The sequence below is a fragment of the Onychostoma macrolepis genome, chromosome 07 (assembly GCF_012432095.1).
Source record: "Onychostoma macrolepis isolate SWU-2019 chromosome 07, ASM1243209v1, whole genome shotgun sequence".
Lineage (NCBI taxonomy): Eukaryota > Metazoa > Chordata > Actinopteri > Cypriniformes > Cyprinidae > Onychostoma > Onychostoma macrolepis.
The window spans coordinates 18,996,888-19,016,738 of NC_081161.1; the positions used below are offsets into that span (position 1 = coordinate 18,996,888).

A 19,851-nucleotide genomic window follows, 5' to 3' on the forward strand; every position below is an offset into this window, starting at 1 on the left:
CTCTGTCATTGTTACTTATTTGTTGAGCTTGCTACTTATTCATTTAGAAAAGGTCATGTTATTCTGAGGGCTAACATTGGAGGAATATATCCTGCCATTATCATGTGACAAAGCAGCTCTGACATGGGCCAAGAATGGCCTGCGGGTTAAACCTGATCGTACAGAGAGTCTATTCTATTTAATATGTGATCATTAAGCATTTTTTCGCCTTTGCACTCACTTCGAGCACATATTAATTTTGGGCCTCGGCACAGAAGATGTTTCATAAGCAGTTTGTTCTTTCCAAATTGGCAAGGACACATAATGCAGGTGCATGAGACTAGCGGTGGCAGCACAGGGAGTAATCAAACTCTGCCAGGAGCAGAAACAAGCGTCCTGCCCCTGAATGATTACAGTGATTGTGTAAACCCAATGAGAAAGATCATGTGCTGTGATAGATCAGGGAGTAGCTCTCTCTATATAGTTCAGGAAAGCTGAGCTCAAAGCCATCTGCTAAATGAAGAAAAAACGCTGAGAGAATGTGAGAACAAGAGAGAAATGTTGAGAGAAGCTTGCCATGAGAAGGAGTGATATGTAAGGCAGTCAGACACAGATTAAAGAAGGAAATATTTCATTATTTATTTAACTTTTTTTTTTTTTGGCTCTGTTGCAGAGGTCCAGGTGATAGACCTTTGAAGAACTGGGGCTTTGATGGTGATAAATTGACATGTCTCTCTCTCTCTCTTTACTTGGGTCGGCCGTGTTCTGGATTTGGAGTGACATAAGAGATGTGGGGAAGAAAGGCTGCAGCCACATGGTTAGAGAGATAGTGTTTGTATGGAACAGGGTGATTGAGCCCAAAGAAAGACCTGTGTGTGTTTGTGCTTCTGCTCTTAGATCTGAGTCTAACTCCATCTGTAATCGTATTGGATGTTTTTGATGGTGTTAATGTCCTACCAGTCAAAAGTCTGGAGTCACTTGACAGTTTATGTTAGTCATGATCTTACATTTTGCCCTCAAGTCTTGAAATTAGTTTTGCAGAGAAACAAACTGTGCCTGTGTATCCATCCAATCCAACCAATCCATCCATCCATCCATCCTGCAACATTTGGAGAATGGATGGATGGATGGATTGGTTGGATTGGATGGATGGTTGTGGGAAGACTGGAGCCGATCCCACCCGGACTTGAATTAGGGTTTTTAACTAAAACTAGTAAGTATGCAAGTAAGAAGTAAATAAATATATACTTGAAATGAAATAAATGTTAATTGAAATAAAATGTTTAAAAATAACAATTTTATTTCAGCTAGTTTCCAAGGAGAAACATTTTCATTTAGTTAAACTTGATGTACTAAAATAACTAAAACTACAGCATAAAAATAATAAACTTTAAAAACTTGAAAATAAAATAAATTTTAAAATGAAAATGGAATGTTAATTAAAACTATAATCAGTGATGCTAAAATAAAATAAATATACTATTTTATTTAATTTTACTAATAAATTGGGCCACATTGTGAAAGAACAGTACCTAACAGTTGTCCATCATACATGGAACCTCCTTCAATTTTGTAAAAAATATATATAATATATAAAAGCCGCATATTCAGTGCTACAAATCGACAGATTCTGATGCTTGCATCCATCAGTCCTGACCAAAACATTGCCCCTCAGTTTATAACACCTCTGCTTTTATAATTGTTTTTGCTCCATAGATTATTGATTGGCTGTGTACAAATGAAAGGTGATTGGGTCTAATAGGATTGTGGCTCACTTGGATATTGTACAAGGTTAGTCTCTGAGCAGGTGTTTGATGGGAGACTTCATGCAGCGTCGACTTCAGCAATGCAACTTTCATTAGTGTGGGATTATCCTTATTAGCTGTTCCCATATTCCCACCGATAATGAAGTCTAATTATTTCTGGTGCTCCCCCAAAGCAACAAGAGATGGATTTCCCCGCGGCAGCAGCAGGAGTGTACACTCCCTAAAACAACACCACTACATGTCAACACATTGGTGAAGCACTGTATGTTCGCTAATTACCACCTCTCCATAGCTAATGTGGGACACTTCGTGACAGCTGAGATGATGGATCACCATATCATGCTACTGTATCCCTTTCCGAAGACTAATGCAATTAGAGTCCTGTCCACTTATAATTAATCTGAACTCTTCATTAAAGGCATCTTGTTATGAGGCCAGGCACTTGCACTAGTGTGTTTCCGCCATCCACTGTCTTCTGTTTATTTTCTACTTGCCAAAAAGTGATTAATGGGTTAACCACTTAATAAAAGTGTTGGGATGCTAATTAGGTATGGCTAGGCAAGATAATACAATACAACATCATTCTGCTAGCACAGACTAACCACAGGCTGTTATTGTCATTGTCTCCTTGTGTTTTACTCTGACCTTGTGTTACTGAATGTAAAACTGAAACAATTCTAATCGTTTTTTCTCTCTCTGTCTTTACAGGTGGAAAGAGAAATAGCAATTCTGAAGCTCATAGAACACCCTCATGTTTTGAAGTTGCACGATGTCTATGAAAATAAGAAATATTTGTGAGTATACACCATTTTTGTTCGTCCATGCTTAATGCAATGTTTAATCTGAGTGTGTATGAGTGGCTGGTAAACTCTGTATCTGTACGGAAGAGCAGGCGTGCTGATATCCCTGGATATGTGTGTACGCTCCAGTGGCTGGGCTTAATGTAGTTTCAATAATTGATAAAGGAGCCACCATGGATGTAGCTGAGGAATTTGTTTTCTTAATATTCAGATGACACAGATGTATGGGCCGCGTGCTCGTAAAGTATTTGCCTATGAACATTTTTACACATACAAATCAAGTACGAATCCATCCTTAATTTAAATAACGCTGACAGGTAATCGCATGAGAAAATCCTTTAATCGACTAATAAATCAGACGTCTGGTGTGTCAGTGAGTGTGTTTGCGTGTGTGTTCAAATGTGACTGTGTGTGAATGGGAGTCTGCATGTATCTCATGAATACATGAATGCGTGAGTATGACATAAATGTGTTTGCTCATCAGACAGGCCGATTGCAGGAAGACATTTCGCACACATTTACACATTCACTCAAATGCAGTGGGGTCCAACAGTCTGATACTACATTGAAAATGTGGGGTGTATTTCTTTATTCATTTCATTATTTTCCATTTTTACCATGATGTGAACCGAACGTTTTGGGAATTTTAAACATTATGATGTTTAATAGATTATTCAGATTGTTATATTGTTAGTACAAGTTGTAATTAAAGGGATAGTTCACCCAAAAATGACAATTCTTTGATTAATTACTCACCCTCATGTCGTTCTAAACCTGTAAGACCTTCGTTCATCTTCAACACAAATTAAGATATTTTTGATGAAATCAGAGAGCTTTCTGACCCTGCATAGACAGCCTACGCAACTGACACATTCAGAGCTCAGAAAGGTAGTAATGACATCGATAAAATAGTCCATGTGACATCAGTGGTTCAACTGTAATTTTATGAAGCTACGAGAATACTTTTTGTTCACGAAGAAAACAAAAATAATGACTTAATTCAGAAATTTCTTCTCTTCCCTGTCAGTCTTCGATGCGCATTCACGAGACTACACAATGCATGCATGTGATGCTGTATTACTGTTATAAATATTACTGTTTTCACTATATTTTTGATCAGATAAATGCAGCCTTGGTGAGCATAAGAGACTTCTTTCAAAAATGATTGGCATGATAATAGATCCTTCCTGGGAGTTTCAGGGTTCCTTACTTCCACTGCTTTTCTTCCACAGATATTTGGTTCTAGAGCATGTGTCAGGTGGAGAGCTCTTTGACTATCTGGTAAAGAAGGGCAGGTTAACACCCAAAGAGGCCAGGAAATTCTTCAGACAGATCATCTCAGCGCTGGACTTCTGTCACAGTCATTCTATATGGTAAGAGTCTGTTTTATAGGAAATCAGAATCCTTAATTTTGAGCATTTAAAGCTTGGCACACTCATTAGTTTAGTTCAAGAAAGTCAAATGTGCTGGTTTTGTTGCCGTTAACAATTTTGTCCATTTTCATACATCATGTACTGTATAGCCATCAGCGTGTTGTACTGCTGTTGTCTCATTTATTATTTATGGTGAAAGCCACCTCAAGTGAGGCATTTTTCAGTCATTACTAAGCATTGTTGTTGATACGTAATAACATTATATTGAGAGATTACTATTTTGCACATTTGCACAAGTTTCAAACCACACACTCACACACACTTTCTGGGTCAAAGATTGATAGCTCCCCTCCAGTGCAACTGCAGAAAAGTACCGTTTTTATCACAGAGTGTATCCTCAAGCCTTTTCTCTCCACATTTTTGAGATATAAATGAAAAATGTGCTCAAATTTTCTCTACATGCTTCCTCTCTGTCTTTTCTGACTATTCAGCCGAGAGGGTTTCAGTTAACCGTACAACAGAAAATAATGAAGGTTTTTGCCTTCATATACAGTTCCCTAAATTTTTAACCAGTTTTAAGTTGAAATACTGAGAAACAAATCCTTCATCTTCACTGCAGCATAGTTTCTCATTATCGAAACAATTATACAAATGATGCAGTAATTATGAAGCATAGTGTGGTAATGAGGTGACCTACCCCAAAAACACGAATAATGGGGGCATTTTACAGAGATATTTAAAAAGAGTTCAGTTTTGTTCATGAAAAAAGCAGATCATTCATGTTTGAACTTCCCTTGCTAATGGATCAAGGCAGAATAAGACTTTATTTCATTAAAAAAGAGGCAGCCAATAGTTGCACCAGTTTTTTTGTTTTTTTTAATCATTGATGTTTGGATTACCATTTTTATGTACTTTTAGATCCTTAAAATTAAATATATTATTTGAAACAACATACATAATTTGTGTTTTTAAAGTTTTAAAGTGTTTTGCTTAACTGTTCTAATTTTTTACCTGGACATGATGTGGCTATAACAAGTTAACATTTCGCAATTGATACTGAAAATTCTTTAAAAATCTGAAATAATGTATACTTCATATAGTTTATTATCTATAAATCCTTAATGAGTTCCCATATCAAGATGTAATTTTGTGATACAACTTACATTGTGTTGGATTCTCAAATTTTACATACAAATTATGTAAATTAAAATGATCTCTTTTCAGCAAGGTTGAACCCATCCGACTAACATAGTATTACTCTACAGAACTTCATAAATTATACATCAGAACAGTGACAAACTAGACAGTTGGAGGGCAGCCTGTGTTTTCCACTGTAGTCCTAAATGTGCTTTCATTTAAAAGAAGTTCACTTCAACTTTTCACAACTTTAAGAGCTATCGCTAATGCTAATAATGTTTCTGTTTGAATTCTCACGACCATATCCTCTTCATATGCTAATATACTAATGCACTGAAGGGGCAGCCATTAGCACAATATTTGCATCTGTTTACCATGCGTTTCAGCAGGCGCACAGCCTAATGAAGAATGCCGCATGCTTCCAGCACAGCTCAACTAGCTGATGGATGGATTGAAGGCCTTTCTCGATAGGTGATGGAAAGCACTGAATAAACAGCATAGCAGGGAGGCATCACTTGTTCTCTCCTCTGCTCGTTCGCAGCCATTTTCCTCTCTGGGGTCTGAAACCTCCACAAAGATAATATGCTCTGTTGATGGCCTTCTGCTATCACTGTATTCACAGGGATAAAATTACGGCTTTCTGGCCCCACTGTGAGGACAGGCAGAAAGACTAAAGTCTGAATCAAGCCTGTCAAATTCTCCAGTCTTTTACATGATACAAGTGCTGTCAGGTAGGTCGTTAGACAGCAAGAAGAAAAAGCTGAACCGAGTTAACTCATGTCTAAGTAACTGGGCCTGAACATCACATGGGGATTCTATGTTTATGTAAGCAGTTACCAGTGTCTGGATGGGAAGATTGATATCTTTTTGGTGCATTTTATGAGGAACGCTACTGACGACATGCATTAGCAGTGCGAGTGCTGTTTTGCTCTGTTGAATGTTGAATGTGTGTGAGCTGATTTGATGATTGGGTGCATTTATGTAACCTTGCTGCTCCATTCTAGAATAAAAGACAGACATAGAGGTCAGCAGTGCAGTCTGGAGTACACATTGGGGTTGCATTTAATGAGTAGCCTATGCAGGTTGTGATGAACTCCAGACAGCAGTTTGGTTCTTAACTTCAGTTCCAAGATTAACAGCTTTTTTATGACAACAGTTATTGGTTGGCGTATTTCAATGCTTTAAAGTATGAACTGTGCATGCAGAGATAAATGTGCAATTCCGATGACATAAAAAATAGGACGACACATAGAGATGGGAAAAGGCACAGAGAAAAATTGGTGGCCATTAAAACCTCAACAAATGGACCTCAGTCAGGGTAGACACCGTATTTTATTTGACGTGAATGAGAACAAGGCTGTGATCTGTGTTTCTGCCACAAAGTTCTTGTTTTTGGACTTTTTTAGTTCACTGGAAATTCTTTTGGAAAGACATAGGCTATATGCAATGTTTTGTCTGCACCAGGTGTACGGTCAGTGTATTTGATATAAGCATTCTTCTTGTCTATTTAAGACTTTTTCAGTTGTGTAATATACTGTAGTTTAAAAGCACAAGTGTTTACAGGATCTGTAATATCTCTACTTCTAAAGGAACCGTTTGTAGGAACAATTTGCTATAACAGCAATCTCACAGCGGGACACTAGTGCTCTCTTCAAGGAGGGATTGTGTTTATTGGTTCCATGAACTTGTGCTTCGTCAGGAAAGATAATGGTCACCCATTTCACACAGCTCCATACCTACAGTACGTAAAGCATAATGATGGAAGACCAGAGGAAAAGAAAGCTAATGTGAGCATAATGGAAGGCCTGCTGGATTTCCACAAACCCCTGGGGGGGAAAAGTCCAGTGTTTGGGGGTTTGGGAAAGTTGTGGAAAATTTAACAAATAATTTAATCAAATCAAATCAATGCCTATTCCTTGTGTTTTTTGCTATATTGATCTCTCAAACCATAAGGTTGGGACAGAGTTGGTGTCTGATATGTTTTGCTTACTAGTTTGCCGTATAGAACAAAGGGTCTCCTTTCTGAAGCTGTTCTCTTTCATTTTGATGCCTTTTCATCCAGAGCATTCATAATTAGACACCACATAATGAGACTTCCTTGCACTTCAGGCATTATAATGAGAGACGGAGCAGCAAAATGGCTTTAGAGTTGGGGGTTATATTTTTATAGCATATTTGCAGGCTTGAATTGTACAGCACCTGGTTACTTTGTTTAAAACAAACAGATGAGTTTATTTTAAAAGGATGTTTATGATTGTGTCTGGCGATACTTGCAGTTCCTGATACCCAGAGATCATTCAGTCGGTCCTGCTTTACCCATTCAGTTTCTTGCTGGCAGCTAATCAGAAAAGCCTCTCAGTAAACACACACCAGTATTGACCGGGACCCCCATGCTATCTTTCCATTACCGAGAGCTCCTACTTCTCCTTGGTTGCCTTGGCATGGGAAAGATGAATCAATCGTTGTAGTAAAGAACTTTATTGCTGGTCTGTGTTTAACCTTTGCAATAACTTAGTTATCGCTGGGTGAGGAGACACCAGGTCTTTTATAGCTGGTGCTTCCAGCAGTCACATTTTTTTGCATCATCTCCAACATACAGAGCCTTTTATAGATGGAAATGTGTGGTGTGTAAAAGCTACACTTGCTACTAATAATCTATTGAGAGTTGACTACCATGCACTGATAATATTGACAAGATCCCTCTCTGATTGTCTTCCTATCTCTTGATCAAGTAATTAGGTGCCTGGTAGATGTTTTTGTTTCTGATGTTGTTTACTATGGTTGCAGATGGTTGATGAGTTCTCAGAACGGTTAGGGTTGCTATGGTGCAGTTATTGCGGCAAAAGGAGGAGGACAGTATTTCTGGTTCAAGTCACGTTTTTGTCCCACCAACAATTATTGGCCAGTTGTTGTTGCTAAACCATCCCAAATGATAAGCTTCAGTAAATGCTTATTGGCTCACAGGTCACGATCAGCTGCCTTTGAAAGATACTTGAAATGTACAAGCTGCTTTTTGATCTCTTGGGCCTAAAATGGTCTTGTGTTCCTCGATCACTTACGTACCCGCTCAGGATGAAAGAGGCTTCGCTTCTTGACACTGGCAAAGAAAGCTCTGAATTTTTATCTCCAGATCAGAGGATTTTACAGTGGTACAAGGAATCAAGATGTTTCCCATGATGTCTGATCAAGAGATTTGGGGCTGAGTCTGATACTGGCAGCTTAAACAAGTAATAAGAAATTTAGTTAAGCTGGATCATTTAATAAAAATAAACACAAACATCTTTGTAGAGACGTGCCCATTGGAGGTTTATGAGTGAACTACGTTTTTCAAATATCTTTTTTTTTTCTTTTTCAAATGTTAATAAGCAGTGAAGCACTTTTGTTAAAAATATTTATTTTATGATAAATAACATTTTCTTCATTCTTCATGTCATTGACACTTACACCATAAAATATTCGAAAAACCTCGAGACGCTTAAGAAAGCTGCTAATGTGTATATGTTCATAAGCATTTTGTTTCTCATGTTTTGTAGCCACAGAGACCTGAAGCCAGAGAACCTGCTGCTGGATGAGAAGAATAACATCAGGATAGCAGATTTTGGCATGGCTTCTCTACAGGTTGGGGACAGTCTCTTAGAAACCAGCTGTGGGTGAGTCATGCTCCTTCTTCCTGCAACAATTACCTGTTTTTCATAAAACAAGGAAACACTTTCATAATTGGGTACAAAAATTTTTTTTTAATTATATCGGGTAAAAAAAATAGTGCATGCTCATGCAATTGTTTTATTCTGTTCAGATGAAAAAATACCAATCAAAGCATATGTTTTGATTTGCATAGACAGTCCCTTCACATTAAATGGCTTTTGAGAAGAATATCATCATCTTGAGATGATATTGAGAGATGTGTGAGTTGAAAACAAGTGAAATCACTCTCATTAATAGTCCAATGCACAAATGCACCACTTGCCATTTGCATGCTTCATTATGAAAATAACTGTAGAAATGGCTCCATATTAACAGCTATATCTGAAGGACTAAGTCTTACATTGAGACACTTGACTGGACCTGCTGCCACCGAAGCACTTCCTGAACTGCTACTATTAGTAAAAAATATGAACATGATGGCCTGACCTCACTCAAGCTTTCATAGTCCCTGTGAATGGGTAATGCATGCCATTAGAGGTCCCATTATCAATGAAAACGAGAGGGCTAGGTGCCACAGAGCAGAGCATATTATCACAGATGGGGATTAATCAAGACTTTAAAATCCGCCCCGAGTGACCAGAACATAGCTTTGACTTCAGTCTGTGTACTTCTCCTTCCTATTAGCCAGCACTAAAATGGTGCCACAGCTTTGATGGTTTCCTTTGAAGGAGGCATGCTGTAATTATTGATTGCGACTTCCCAACTCTAGGCACAGATATGACAGTTTTTAATTAAACACATTCATCTTTAGCCTCCTCGTATGCTGTCCGCTTGACACAAATGTATTCTGTTTACCACGGTTAATGGACTCCAATTGAATTTGAAAGGGGCAGACCCCTTACGTGTGAACGGAAGACCAACACGGAGCCTCCCAGTCATATCTCTGTGCCAGGCATTCATTCATTTGTATCTGAGGCTCGTTCCTTGCTTAGCAGATGGGCTGACCTAATTTTGAAATAGCTTTAGTTTTGAAAAGTCTCTGCCATGTTTGTAACCCAATGGTAATTTTGAGTGAACGGGTGGTTACATAAAAACATCCAAGGCTGCTTGGAAATCCAGTCAATTTAATTAGATTCCCCTACAGAACCTTCATTCAAGTGAAACTAGATTACCCACAATACAGTGCAAAATTCCCAAGTACTGCTGGTCCTATTTGGACCATTACTCTGGGTCCCCTAAGCTTGCAAGTTTGATAATAACATCAAAGAAACCTTTCTTTGCCACTTCTGCTCTCTGAGGCATAACCAGCACTAGCTAACTAGCACAAAGTCAGATTAGCTCAGAGTGAAAACTATGCTAATGTCAAAAGAAAAATAGTTTTTTTCACTGTTTTTGACTCTTTAACCAGCTTCCCTCTAGTCAGACCAACAGCGCTTGAGGAATAACAAAAAATATCTAAAAAAAATCATGAACCGCATCTTGGACTAGATGAGTAATTCCTCTCCATCAGGGTCTTTGCACAATAGCTTAATCACCCCCTGTGGCTTCCCTGATTTGCCATATCAATCCTCCCTCATGTTCCTATCATAGGGAATATCCATGACACACAGACAGAAATCAGGCTTCTGCAGAAATATTTTTATCTCAGTGCTGGAACTCTTATTGTGGTTTAGTTTGCACCATTATGAGGTGGAGAGCACTGTATCTGTTTGTAGTGCACACGTGAATTTCTCTGTGTGATCTTCTAAACATTTTGACTGCTAGGGAGTAGCATTGTTAGGTCCTAGCAAATAACTAAATGCCCTGTCACAGGAGATTAAGAAGTTTTTTAAAGGGTAAATCAAATATACTATTACTAAATATGGAGTGTTTTTTTGTTGTTGTTTTCAATTCATGTTAGTTAATACATTAGGTATCGTAAACTAACAATACACTTTTTTCCCTCCAGAATTTATTAATCTAGGTTAATGTTAATGGCCACACTTTATTTTTAGGTTCAGTTCTCATTATTAACAAACCATTAACTACAACTTTTGGTTTAGGTATTAGGTAGTATTAGGGATGTAGAATATGTGTCCCTGGACCACAAAACCAGTATACAGGTGCATCTCAATAAATTAGAATGTCATGAAAAATTTCATTTTTTCTTGTAAGTTATTTCAAAAAGTGAAACTTTCATTTATTTTAGATTCATTGCATGTAAAGTAAAACATTTCAAAAGTTTTTTTTGTTTTTGTTTTAATTTTGATGATTAGAGCTTACAGCTCATGAAAGTCAAAAATCAGTATCTCAAAATATTAGAATATTTACATTTGAGTTTCAATTAATGACCATCCCTACAGTATAAATTCCGGGTATCTCTTGTTCTTTGAAACCACAATAATGGAGAAGACTGCTGACTTGGCAATGATCCAGAAGACAAACACTGACGCCCTCCACAAAGAGGGTAAGTCACAGAGCGTCATTACTTAAAGGTGTGGCTGTTTACAGAGTGCTGTATCAAAGCATATTAAATGCAAAGTTGACTGGAAGGAAGAATTTGGGTAGGAAAAGGTGCACAAGCAAGCGGGATGACTGCAAGGTTGAGAATACAGTCAAGCAAAGCTGATTCAAACACTTGTGAAAGCTTCACAAGGAGTGGACTGAAGCTGGAGTCAGTGCATCAAGAGTCACCACGCTCAGACGTCTTCAGGAAAAGGGCTACCAAGCCACTTCTGAACCAGAGACGACGTCAGAAGCGTCTTACCTGGGCTGTGGAGAAAAATAACTGGACTGTTGCTCAGTGGTCCAAAGTCCTCTTTTCAGATGAAAGTAAATTTAGCATTTCATTTGGAAATCAAGGTCCCAGAGTCTGAAGGAAGAGTGGAGAGGCACAGAATCCATGTTGCTTGAAGTCCAGTGTGAAGTTTCCACAGTCAGTGATGATTTGGGCTGCCATGTCATCTGCTGGTGTTGGTCCACTGTGTTTTCTGATGTCCACAGTCAACGCAGTCATCTCCCAGGACATTTTAGAACACTTCATGCTTCCTTCTGCTGACAAGCTTTATGGAGATGCTGATTTCACTAAAAATGTAAAAAAAAAAAATGTTCTTATGAAGTATTCTAATTTGTTGAGATAGTGAATTTGGTGGGTTTTTGTTAAATGTGAGCCAAAATCATCACAATTAAAATAACTTTTCCACGACCTTCTAATTCATTGAGATGCACCTATATATTTGTATATTTGTAGCAATAGCCACCAGTACATTGTATGGGTCAAAATTATAGATTTTTTTTCTTTTATGCCAAAAATCATTAGGAAATTATGTAAAGATCATGTTCCATGAAGATATTTGGTAAATTTCCTACCGTAAATATATCAAAACTTATTTTTTTGATTAGTAATATGCATTTGCTAAGAACTTCATTTGGACAATATTAAAGATGATTTTCTCAATATTTAGATTTTTTTTTGCACCCTCTGATTCCAGATTTTATATGTTAATAATAGGCATGCTAGTAAGCAACTAGTTAATAGTGAGAATTGGTCCCTATACCAAAGAGTTAATATGTTAATTAAAAAAACTGAGTAATACATTTTTAACATTTCAAGTTGTACAATTATGCAAAAATTACAACGCAAATTTTGCACAGAAGCGCTTCAGAAGTGGCATTCAAGTGTCTTTACTAAGAGGTGGCATAAATACATTTATAAAAAAAGCAATTACAGCTGTATATTTTGATACTAGAGGCTGAATTGGGTCGGAGCAGGCATCATTCATTCTGGCTTTTATGTGGAATTACGTCTTTATATTTTTGAGCAGGCATAGAGCCTTAACTTGGCTGTGTAAAGCCATATCACCCTGTAGATTCCCCCTTTGTATGTAAAGCGCTTTGAGTACCCAGAAGAGCGCTATATAAATGTAACAAATTATTAATTATTATTATTAAATTCAGTGTACATGTTATGGATGAACATTAACATTGAAATTTCTTTTTATATTTATGAATTATCACTGACCTTAGTTAATAAATGCTATAAAAAATTAAAAAAAAAAAATGTTGTTCATTGTTAGTTCATGATATCTAATGCTTTTAAAAAATGTTAACAAGTTGAAGCTTATTGTGAAGTGTTACCATTTTTTATAATGTTGCAGTGGATGCAAATGCGTATCATTATTTCAGTAGTAAAAGCTTATATTTCTTTCCACCCAGAATGATTGAGGCGCCAGCTATGTATAAAATGGGCACAAAAGCATTGAAATTACTGAGCGGGAGCATGTTGCATTAACCACTTAATTTAGTATAAAAACCTTGCAATTTGGGGTTGGAAAACAGCAATAATAGCTTTCTCTACAGTGAGCATTAGTTATGTTTTTACAGCAGAGAAAGTAAACCATTAAATTAATGTATTATCAATACAGACTCAATCTGCATGATGGTATATGACACCTGCAATGAAGAAACAGGCATTTATAGAAAATTGGTGTTGAAAAATAGAGAACTGCTTCTGATGATGTGCCATGCCTTTAAAATACGGTACACAATTCAGATGATTACAAACCTGTTTTACACACTTCCAGCAGAAAGTCATTACTATTTAATATTATAATATTGGATCATTTGACAACAGCATGTATAGGGTGGTTAGACAAAGAGCTGTTTGTCAGAAAAGATGGTGTGAAGATCCTCATGCAGATACAAGGAGTTATTACTAAATTAGTGTACTGCATGTTTCTTCTCTAATGGGTGTTTTTGCCAAGGTTGGGTAAGGATGATGATGATTATGACACATTGTCGCGTTTTCTTTCAGATCCCCTCACTATGCCTGCCCAGAGGTTATAAGGGTAAGTACGTGCTCTCAGTGGCATCTCTCATTATGAATCTCTTTCTCTCCACTTCTAACTTCTCTCTCTCTCTCTCTGGTAGGGGGAGAAATATGATGGCAGGAAAGCTGATGTATGGAGCTGTGGAGTCATTCTCTTTGCACTTTTGGTGGTGAGTGAAACCTTTTTGTGGCAGAGACCTCATTTTGTGTCATATAATTCTGCTGTAATTTGGCCCTCTGCCTCTATGACAAATGTGAGCCACAGTCTCCCTCTCAGCAGCATGCATTGGAAAAAAGAAATCTCCTGTGTTTGAATGAACGTCTATCAGAGGATGTGGGAGAATCCAGACAAGGATATTTCAGTGCTAGCTAATCAGCTAAGCAAGAGTTGGGCTTTAAGAGAATCAAGGTGTTATACCGGCTCTGTAGTCAGAGCTCAAAAGACTGACAACACCAAAGCTCCAATATGGTTTCTCACTCCAGCCGGTGATTCATCTTTATATCAGACATGAGTGAGATCAGCCCATTTTATTCATCACGCTGAGCGTTTTATGAATCCACTTTTATCTTCTTACTCTTCCTTACTTAGACTGTAAAAGACTTCAAGTTCTTGGAGCAAGGAATTAAAATAAAATCCAAGTGTCATGCTCTTGTCAGACATTTAAAAATCTCTGTTTGGGGTAGGCTGGATTTTCAGAAATAGTGTGAAAATATTATTATAATTTAAAATACCAGTTTCCTTTTTTAATATATTTTAAATGTAATTTATTTCTGTGATGTCAAAGCTTCAGCTTCAGTGTCACATGATCATTCTAATATGCTGATTTGATGCTCAGAAACATTTCTTTACAGTTAAAACGAGTTGTGCATTTTTGATCAAATAAATAAACAAACAAACTTACTGGCCCCAAACTTTTGAATGCTAGTGTGTATATATGTATACATTAGTTTCTGAATTGCCAAAGTGTACATATAATATTAATTTAACACACTTTTGCTAATCTAACCAAAATGAAAGCATCTGAATTAAATACAGTAATGTGCAAGTATATGATCTGAAACCACCAAAAATACTATCAGCAGATTTTGAACTGCTTATGACAGGTGTCACTGCCTTCACCTCAAAGTGATTGGCTGCCATCCTGCATTTTTTTTGCTTCTCATTTGCATAAAGTTAAACGTTTCTTAACTTTTTGACATTCACACTGCTTACTCGGCTCGGCTGTCAATCCCACAATCCCCCATGCAAGCCTGCATGAAGTGAAAATGCCCGCTCAGCTCCGCGCCAGTGGACACGTATGGTCACACCAAGCTGTTGATCAACTTTAGAACTTTCTTATCCATGCTTGTTTCGTTTTTCCAACATCAAATAACCGAGACAAATGGCACTAGCTTATAATTAAATCATTCTCAAACCAGACAACAACTCTGATTTTCTGACAGCAGACGGCTTGCTTTGAGTCTGGATAATCAAGCTGGTTCAAGTCTAATTACTTTTCAAGACCATGAGCCCAACACAATCCCAACCCAGAAGAACTGTTTGCCCCAGTGAAATTGAAAAGCCAATTGTTTCCCTTTCCTCTTTTGTGTTTGTGTGCTCCATTTTAACTGCATCCTATTCACAAAACAATCAAATTATTCCTGTGCATCCCAGGAACCTGTTCTTTGATCTTTCAGTGCTCAAAGACCTTTCGTTAGAGATGCATTCTACATCCTTTTTTATTCATCATCTCTCTACTTTGCTAGTTTTTGCTAGATTATATCATCTATTACGTGGCCCTGTCGTCAGTCATGCTTGTGAATTTTCTGTGTCATTTATCAAGCGCTGACATCTCAGTAGTGTCAGGGGCCCTGATGGGTCTCTCTGATGTGAAAATGATGAAGTGTATCTGGCACAAAACAAAGCTAATTATCAAAGCACAATCATCTCTCTATGCCAGCCTTTTCTTTATTTATTTTGCGTCCTACTTCCTGTGTAGATATCCTTCATAAAACTCTCTAAAATATGGTGGGGGTGTTTTATTTTTATCAAAGCATTTATCACTCCTATTCCTTCAATTCTCCCGTTATTTGTTTAGCTATAAATCCATGCCCCCCTGTAATTCCAACTCTCAAGAGAAAACATGAGTACAACGTATTTTATTTCTTTTAATTATTTTTTAATAATGTGCTAATATTATTTTCAAGTAATACTTTTATTCAGCAGTGATGCATTTAATTGATTAGAAGTGACAGTAAAGACTGTTACATTGTTACAAAAAATTATATATCAAATAATTCCTGCTCTTTTGATTAATCAAACAATCCTGAAAAAAATAAAATAAAATAAATAAAAATTCACCGTTTCCACAAAAAAATGTTAAGTAGCACAATAGTTTTTAAGATTTGCAATAATAAGAAATGTTTCTTGAGCACCAAAGCATATTAGAATGATTTCTTAATGATGTGACGTTGAATGTAATTGCTAATGAAAATTCAGCTTTGCCAAAACGGGAATAAATTCAATTTTAAAATATATATTAAAATGGAAAAAGTTTATTTAAATGGTAATAATATTTCACACTGTTTCTCTTTTTACTGTATAAAAAATAAATGTAAAGCAGCCCTGGTGCACATAAAAGATATGATAAAAATCTTCTTGAATCCAGACTTTTGACATTAGTGTATACAGGATTGGGGCGACCAAAAATAAATTAAGAATTAACCATTGAAAAATAAATATTGGTTGACATTATTCTGAAAACGGTGTTTGGGTGAGATTTTGTCCCACACAATGATTGATTATAGTACTGACATGTAATATTTCTCTCTGTCAGGGTGCTTTGCCATTCGACGACGATAACCTGAGGAACTTGCTGGAGAAAGTGAAGCTCGGGGTCTTTCACATGCCCCATTTCATTCCTCCAGACTGCCAAAACCTCCTAAGGGGGATGATCGAGGTGGATGCCACCAAACGACTCACGGTCAGAGTCCAGCATAGTCATGCTCATATTTACAGATTTATCTCATAATATCATCATTCAAACCTTGTAAAACCAGATGCTTGAAAAAAAAAAAAGAGATGATTTATCTCTTAAATAGCTCATGTGGCCTAAGGAATCATAGGTGGAGACAGCGTTACATGTGCACTACACTGTTTACATATGCTGGTTGGCTGCTCAGTTCCACAGACATCTACAGTATATTAAGCTGATTTCTATTAAATAAGTGTTATGGGTCTGAGAGCTTTTCTGCTTTTGAGCTGTCACTTCAGGTCAACACACAGCAGAACTAATCCAACCAGCCTGTCTGTCCGGATCTCACACATTAGCTTCAAAAAGCTTGCGTGTCTGCGCTTCTGTCTATCTCTTTCTTTCTCTCTTTCATGGTCTCCTCGTCTCTCTGCTCTTCTCCTCAGCTACTATTTTCATTGTTCTGCTTCAGAGCCACCCCCTTTTTTTTTTCCTGTAACATGCTGAAGTGACGAGAGGTTTATAAGCTTGTCCTAATACCAACCCTTTGAAATGCTCCAGTTTCCTTTTTTGCTTTCCAGAGAAAACGGATAGCTGTCTTCACTGCCCACATCTCTCAGTGATTGAAAACAATAGCGCTCTCCTAGGAAGGATCCAAACATAGCCCATTTCCTGTGCGGTTTGTCAGTTATATAAAAGAGATCTTTTGTATGATTCCAGAGTGGGAAGGAAGTTGATACTGTCTTATTGCCAGTTTGAAATATTATCTTATAGATCCAATTAAAACAATCCAACAGAGCATTGCAGAGTACTGAAAGTTCTACAGTTTTACAGATATCTGGACAATGTGTCATCATTGTTTCTTAAACACTGTCAGCACACATTCAGTAGGAGTTCACAAAGAATGATGGCACCAGTTTCCTGCACCATTTTGTTGTAGCACCTGATTCTCTAAAGGAATTTAAAGGTTCCATAGAATGAAAAACTGTATTTACTTTGGCATAGTTGAATAATAAGAGTTCTGTACATGACATACCGTGCGCCTCAAACACCATTGTTTTCTCCTCCTTATGTAAATCTCGTGAATAAGAAAGACCACTGAAAAATAGGTGAATCAGAACATACAGTAACACCGACTGTGACGTAACAGTCGGGATCACTAATAGTTACGCCCCCAACATTTGCATATACCGCCCATGTTCTAGGCCAGCCAAAACATCAGAAGTTCTGCAGGTAATGTGAAGAAACAAGCGAGGACAACAGTGAAAATGGCAGATCATGGAAATAAATGTTATGTTCCAGGCTGTGCAGGGGATGTGAAGTGCAGGAATGGGTTGGTGTCAGAAAGGTATTCAGAAAGGCACGGAAAGTAAATAATGCGTTCTAATAAAACAACGCGAGCCACTAAAGGGACATGGTTAGCTCCTTGCTAGCTGTAGCCTGTTACAGTACAGTACATAAGATTTCACTTACCACATAAACAGAGTAAGGAGAGATGACCGAGGATGATGGCGAATGATTTACATATCCTGAGCACCACTGACAAGCATCTGATCTTGTAAAATGTGTGGTAAGTATTGCCGCTCCATAGTATAAATAGAGTTCATGTGATCGCGAATCTCTAAAGTGAAAGTGAAACTAAAAAGCGATTGTGCATTCGAAAGCAGTTTCAGTGCCCAGCATATTAATAGTGGCTCCCTAATGCCCGCATTTTATTTTCCTTCCTGTGTTTCCTTCCTGCTGTGAGCTACTGAAATGAGCTGCACTGTGAAACAAGCAATCAGAGCAAAGCCGCACTGTGAAACAGCCAATCAGAGCAGAGCTCAGTATTATTACAAATAAGTCAATAACAGACCATTTCATTCTAGGGAGAAATCCTAGGGTTGTAAATGCACATAAAAAAAAACATTTCTGGAGAATTTTTGCCCTTACCTAAGCCACATACCTTCTATGTAGATATCAGAGAACAATTTAAAATATTGTATCAATGCATTCTATTACATACACCTTTAAAGGCCCACAAAATCTGTTCCAAATACAGTTTGTATGGCACAATTTATGCATAGCTGCAATTCTTCCCGTTATATTGCTGATCGCAATCATTTCATCATCATTTGATTAATTACTGCTGCCATCATCAATAGAAAAGTGCAAAAACGTCTCTTTTAAATCAGTGGTTCTAAATCTTTTTGGCTTGTTTTCATGCTTGTTTTGTCTTATTTTAAAGCAATTTAAGTCATCTTAAGACGCCATTGGAATAGCTACAGTAAGCCTAATTTACATAGAAAGGAGCACCGAAAATGGAATTACAGGTGGCTAGTGAATGACAACGGTTTTTGAACTGAAATACTGTGCTGTAACTATACAGTGAATTTTTAAAATCTTTTCATAGCCATAAAGTAAAATTTTTACTCTCAACCGCAAGCAACTATTTGTTTGAACATTCCAGTTCAGTGCGTCGTTCCTCACAGTTTCTTGATAAGGTCAAGTGCTGAATGTTTATAGCTCCTGAAAAGACACACACCAGATACACATCTGTTGCTAACAACTATAGAGACTGATTTCAGTTCATTCCTGTTGGAACAGTATTATGTGAACAGGCACAAAAACCATTCACTCTGATGGGGCTGCTGCTGTTAAGGCTGTTGTTCTTGTTCGGCGGGCCACAGCTTTAATTAGCTGCTGAAATGTACATGTCTTTGTAGCTTCCACACTTTAAACCTGGGGAGATCAAAGGATGTAACACGAGAGAGAGATTAGAGACAGCCAGCAGGAAACTGCCTGATGTTTAGAGATGGATTCATTGCTTTTATTGTCATGCTCTGCTGTCTTTGTTTGGCTCTGTTAATGGATGAATAGTGGTTTGACTCGTGTTTTCCTCTCTTTACAGTTAGAACAGATACAGAAGCACACATGGTACATGTGAGTATAAACTTCACTTTTTGTCTGTCGTCCTGTGGCTGTTTTTGCTCTGTATCTGTCTGTGTGTTTGTGTCTGTGCATGTCTTGTAAATCTATGTGTGTCCTCACTGCAATAACTGAGAACATACGGTACCATGGAAGACGCTTTTCTAAGTAATGACATGACAGCAATATGTGTGTGTGTGTGTGTGTGTGTTTGGAAAAGACCCTTAAGCTCTAGCGGGCTGGCTTCACTCAATGTTTTTGCCCCCATAAGCAATGCCTTGTTTTTGTCTTGAACTGTTTCATTTTTAAACACACATTTCTCCAGTATCCAACATTTTGTATTAGTCATGATTCGTGACTGGGGGCCAGGGTTGTAATAGTTTTGAATTTGAATTTGAATTTTATTTTGAATTTGAATTTGAATTTATTTAACTATTTCTTTTGAGCGTAGTTTAATTTTAATGTTTTATAGTCTAACAACTGGTT

At 37.4% G+C, this 19,851-nt stretch overlaps 1 protein-coding gene across 17 annotated transcripts in view; it reads left to right on the forward strand.

Annotated features, from left to right (window-relative positions):
- The window catches only part of brsk2b (BR serine/threonine kinase 2b), a 143,861-nt gene that overhangs the window by 101,771 nt on the left and 22,239 nt on the right, over nucleotides 1–19,851 (forward strand). For all 17 annotated transcript variants that reach the window (XM_058781922.1, XM_058781931.1, XM_058781924.1 and 14 more), the window contains exons 3-9: nucleotides 2,454–2,539; nucleotides 3,778–3,918; nucleotides 8,589–8,705; nucleotides 13,493–13,526; nucleotides 13,609–13,677; nucleotides 16,324–16,470; nucleotides 19,349–19,380. In XM_058781922.1, the coding sequence (XP_058637905.1) occupies nucleotides 2,454–2,539; nucleotides 3,778–3,918; nucleotides 8,589–8,705; nucleotides 13,493–13,526; nucleotides 13,609–13,677; nucleotides 16,324–16,470; nucleotides 19,349–19,380 (626 nt within the window). The remainder of the gene's footprint in view (nucleotides 1–2,453; nucleotides 2,540–3,777; nucleotides 3,919–8,588; nucleotides 8,706–13,492; nucleotides 13,527–13,608; nucleotides 13,678–16,323; nucleotides 16,471–19,348; nucleotides 19,381–19,851) is intronic.